Here is a 4,778-nt window from a genome sequence, read left to right on the forward strand (position 1 = left end):
TGTTGCCGATGGTAAAGGTGGAATGGTAGCTGGATCATGTCCTAACAGTTCAGAGTCACAGGCAATGAATGTAACAACCCTGATGTGGCTACCGCATGCAAACACGACTCGGCCCCATTGGCTAGCATGAAGAACACATGCGAACAAGTAGCTGGTAGAAGGTGGCCTAATTTTGTTGCAGTTGATTTTTATAAGGTAAGCATCATTAAATTTCCCACAATTTAACTCGAATAAACTCGTTATCACCACCAAATGCCACATATTTCAAATACACGATAAATTTTACTACGTAAACCTTGTAGAGAAGTACTGATGGAGGAGGAGTGTCTGAAGCCGTAGATATGGCAAATGGTCAACTTCGTTTGTCGCTGCAAAAGTATATCATCTTGCAAGTTTTGCATTTCTATGGCAGTTTTCATTATTATACCATACTTCTACAAACCTTATTCTATCAAGATCATAACCCGGCGCAAATGTTTTACCAACCGCGCGTAATCATAATGCAGGAAAACATGACTTTTGGAGTATGTGAACCACCTGATCAACCCAGTGTCACACCGATGGCAGCAGTGAAAGACGAGACCAGTACTATTCGAATTAATAAAGGTGGCTGATGAGTTTTCCCGTGGCGTTTATTTTTTGTGGTACATTTTCTAGCAAGACAACTACAGTTAAATCGACATTAGTGTTATAATTAAGCTAATGAAATATAATTAAACTAGTTCCTTTTAAGTGTACATACAAGTGTTTAAGTATCAACCAACCTTAGCAAACACAAATGAATTCATAAAACATGTTAAAGTTCGATATACCTTTACGGCATTGTTCTATTCAATGATTCGCATTTATTTTCGTGATTTTTTACGTAGACCTCATATGTATATCTGTGAGGATTAATGTGGATCCTTAGATACATACTTAAAGTAATGCCCTAAGAATAACATCCTCGGGGGAGTAAAATAACTAAGGCCGATAAGGGAGAATCAATATTTTATTATAGCGAAAAACCGTTGTCGTATGTGTGCTGTTGAATGACAAATTTGTTGTAGTGTCTTTGCGTAAATTATAATCAAGAAAAAGAAAAAATCAAACGTCCAGTAAAAGGATCTTTTAATTATTATATAGGATAAAAAGCTGTATTTTCTATCTTATTAAGGAAAACGAGATATACATAATTTAAAGATTTTAGAAGAAATAATTTAACGTAGTGGTTGATCTCAATCATAAAAACACACAGTATGTAATATGTGCTAAAAACAAGTAACAAAATATTAATGCCTGAATCCGTCAAATTTGTTCGGGTATTCTCTAATTTTATAAATTTAAAATCTCTCCTTCGATTCATTTTGTTGACGAATTAACATACCACCTTTGAAAATTAAAAGAATATAAAATTAAACGTTCCAAATCTTCCAAGAATAATCCCAGATATCGACCAATTTGCATGCACCTACGAGCGCAACTGATTAATGTCCAATCTTGACTAGATAAAATGATAATTAACTCTACATATAATCAAAGCATTAACTAAGCCACTGCATATATTATTTCTGCTGCTGCTTGCTTGTATACTTCCTCCACTGGAAATGCTTCCTGGAATTGGCCATGAATTCCATTAATAACCTATAAACAAGAGAATATATATTATTTATGTCAAACCAATTTTTTCGAAATTTAACGAAAACATTAATCAGTTAACAAATCAAATTAAACAAGAAATCAGCGGGGATAATTATATTTTTTTGTCTCTCTTGTGTTGAATATAATATTATTTTGGTCTATCTTGTTTCCTATCTCCGAAAAGCTCCATCGACTTATGAATTTTATAGAGTTCGGATCTGTGTTAGTTCATCATAAAAAATAATAATAACGTATAATTGAGAAGCACTCATGTTGTGCACATACTTGATTTCCCCTAAAAATGTAGTAGTTATTTAATTAAATCAAACAATTTTCGCTCGTGTTGTTTATGACCCAAACCGTTCTGGTCCATTTTCGCTATTTTTTGACGATAAATTAACACGCGATGGATCGTTTTTCACATATCATAAGCAAGGAACACCAAAAAGAAATTAAGCTAAATCCATGCATCCTTTTTCTTTAAAAAAAATGGTGATTTTTAGTTAAGAAGCGCGAAAAAAATGGTACTTACCCGAGTATGGAAGGTATACATGCACCTATTGCCATCCGCAGAAACTTGAGCAGAAACCACTTCCAACCTGTGCTTCTCCATCACATAGAAAATGGCAGTCAGCAAACCGGGCTTTCTCTGCCCGCAGATGCTGATGTGAGCGTCGTTTCCACATATATTCAGCGTCACGTTTGGAGAAGTCCATGTCTTGAAGACGGGCGGACCCGAAAACATTAATGGATTCGCAGGATGAATCGTTTTTGTTGATGGTTGATCAGCTAAGAATGCTTCTCTTGATCGAACCGCGGGTTTTTGTTGGGTAGTTTTGGATCCATGAAGCCTTTCGAGCTTCTGTTTCTCAAGCTTTTCAAGGGTTTCCTGCATTTTCTTTATATAGTTTACTGCTTCATCGACTATGGTGGATTTGTCCGCCTGCATGCATGAAATTTATATGATCACTCAATAAATGTATAGATAGATAGATACTGTCACCCTTTTCCTCGAAGATCAATAATTAGTTAAATTAATTATACATAAAATATATATTATAAAGTGTTAGTTCCATTATGATTTATCGTAATAATTTATCTATTCAATTACACACATAAATACTAAGAGTGGAGTTTATTGTTTTTTTAAAAAAAAAAAAAAAAAAACCAAAAGAGAGAGAGAGAGTGGCATTTATTATGTCTTACTTGAATAAAGTTGGATCCTTCGATTTTGACACAAAATCCTATGTGTTCTCTAACATTTATATCACAAGATTCTTCAGAAATCTACTCAATTTTAGACAGAATCCCTAACCCAATCATCATACAAAAGAAGAAAATTAAAACTCAAAAGCATCTTCCTCATTAATTTGTCTTTCTCCTTGAAATGTGTGCATATGTGTGTGTGTATATATACATAAATTATGCATATGATCTCTTCTTTTTAATTTAATGTTCGTTTCTTGAAATTTATGTTTTAATTATGCATTATGCTGTTTTTAAGATATCAAATATGTCGCATATATGCTATATGATACTTATTGTACGTGTTGTGATAAAATTTTTAAATCACGTGCACTATGGATAAAAAAAAATTAAATTGAGGGAATTCATGAAAATAAATTTTGGGATATGATAAAGGAACCTTTTCAAGAAACAAACTGAACCTTGAAAACATTAACCAAAATGGGCAAAAAAAAAAAAATCAAGAAAGCTGAGTTGTGCCCTAGCTAGCTAACTTGAACAACTATGAATTAATTCTTGTGGGCTATATATTTTTCAAACAAAGAAAAAAAAATTGATTAAATTAATAATCCCAAGATTTCTTTATTTAGAAAATTCAATAATTAATAATATTAAAAAGGAATTATTACCTTTGGAGGAAGATGAGGAAGCAAAGCATGAAGATTTCCAAACATGTTCCTCATCTTCTTCCTCCTCTCTCTTTCAGTCCATATATGCAACTCATGATCAGGTTCCCCTCCGGAGGCGGCGGCGGATCCACCTTTACAAGCGGCGGCGGCGCACCTTTTTTTCCCCTTTGCAGCCGGCGGAGCTTCCTCCTCCTTGGCCGGTTTCTGCTCATCTGTGCTGGTGGTGGTGACGTCCACCATCTTTTTCCCATTGTTTTCTTCATTGATGTCCCCTAAAACATTTGGGAATGGCCATGATTGGTTCTCCCACACGAAGGTATCCTCATGGCCGAGCAATTCCGCCGTGGCTAACATGACCAAGAAATATGTATGTATATGTGTATGTATAGACCAGAAGTTTATGGTTGAATGTTTGTCAGTGCAGCGGTGGAAATTGAGCAGGGAAGGAGACGAATGCAAGTATATATATATATATATATATATATATACACACACATATACATATATATGTGTGAGTGTAGATAGTTAGAGAGGTGGCAAAGCAATATCAAACAAAAGGTACTAGGTTTCATAGTTAATAAATTAAGAGGTAATTTAATAAGTGATGGAGTGGATATTTTTATATTGGAGATAAAACTAAAATTTTAGAATTCAAACAAATTCTTGGAGGAATGAAGTCATATATTTTTATAAATATGCATTAAAAAAGTAAAACTTACATATATAAATATATATATATATATATATAAAATCTTTAGAGGATTTGGGTCTATTTATGAATTCTCAAAATTAATTGTGTATGAATAAATAGTTGGGTTTTTAATTTAGGCCAAAATTTGTGTGAGACGATCTCACGGGTCGTATTTTGTGAGACAGATCTCTTATTTGAATTATCCATGAAAAAATATTATTTTTTATGCTAAGAGTATTACTTTTTATTGTGAATATAGGTAGGATTGACACGTTTTACATATAAAGATTTGTGAAATCGTTTCACAAGAGACATACTGTTTAATTTATGTATATTCGCATGAATCTTATTATTAAATTATGTAAATAAATAAATAAGATTAATAAATTTTGAATTGTAAATAGAATCAAATAATGCGAAAATAAAAATACAATCATAAGCCGAAGTGCCGTTGCTGGCTTCAAAACAAAAAGCGTTAGCTAAAGCACATTTATAGAGATTACCTCATCACTTTTCGGAGGGCCCCACTTGGTGCATGGCCCCACTTCATTGAATCCCAGCATTTTATATATATATATATATATATATATATA

General features: G+C 33.1%; 1 protein-coding gene across 1 annotated transcript; it reads right to left on the minus strand.

The window, feature by feature from the left end:
• Positions 1-1,481: 1,481 nt before the first annotated feature.
• Positions 1,482-3,907, minus strand: LOC142552558 (transcription factor bHLH95). The gene is made up of 3 exons (XM_075662240.1): positions 3,495-3,907; positions 2,153-2,563; positions 1,482-1,623 (listed from the first exon to the last, which is right to left on the minus strand). Exons 1-3 carry the CDS (start codon positions 3,846-3,848, stop codon positions 1,528-1,530), a joined length of 861 nt encoding a protein of 286 aa, XP_075518355.1. The 5' UTR covers positions 3,849-3,907; the 3' UTR covers positions 1,482-1,527.
• Between the last annotated feature and the right edge of the window lie 871 nt (positions 3,908-4,778).

Source organism: Primulina tabacum, chromosome 8 (assembly GCF_025594145.1).
Source record: "Primulina tabacum isolate GXHZ01 chromosome 8, ASM2559414v2, whole genome shotgun sequence".
NCBI lineage: Eukaryota > Viridiplantae > Streptophyta > Magnoliopsida > Lamiales > Gesneriaceae > Primulina > Primulina tabacum.

Bases quoted from the DNA above. Each gene is read 5' to 3' on its own strand.
- LOC142552558 (XM_075662240.1), bottom strand. From the start codon at position 3,848: ATGTTAGCCACGGCGGAATTGCTCGGCCATGAGGATACCTTCGTGTGG. The intron at 2,564-3,494 runs GTAATAATTCCT...TCATGCATGCAG, and splicing joins TTCCTCATCTTCCTCCAAAG to GCGGACAAATCCACCATAGT. The intron at 1,624-2,152 runs GTAAGTACCATT...TCTTGTTTATAG, and splicing joins TGTATACCTTCCATACTCGG to GTTATTAATGGAATTCATGG.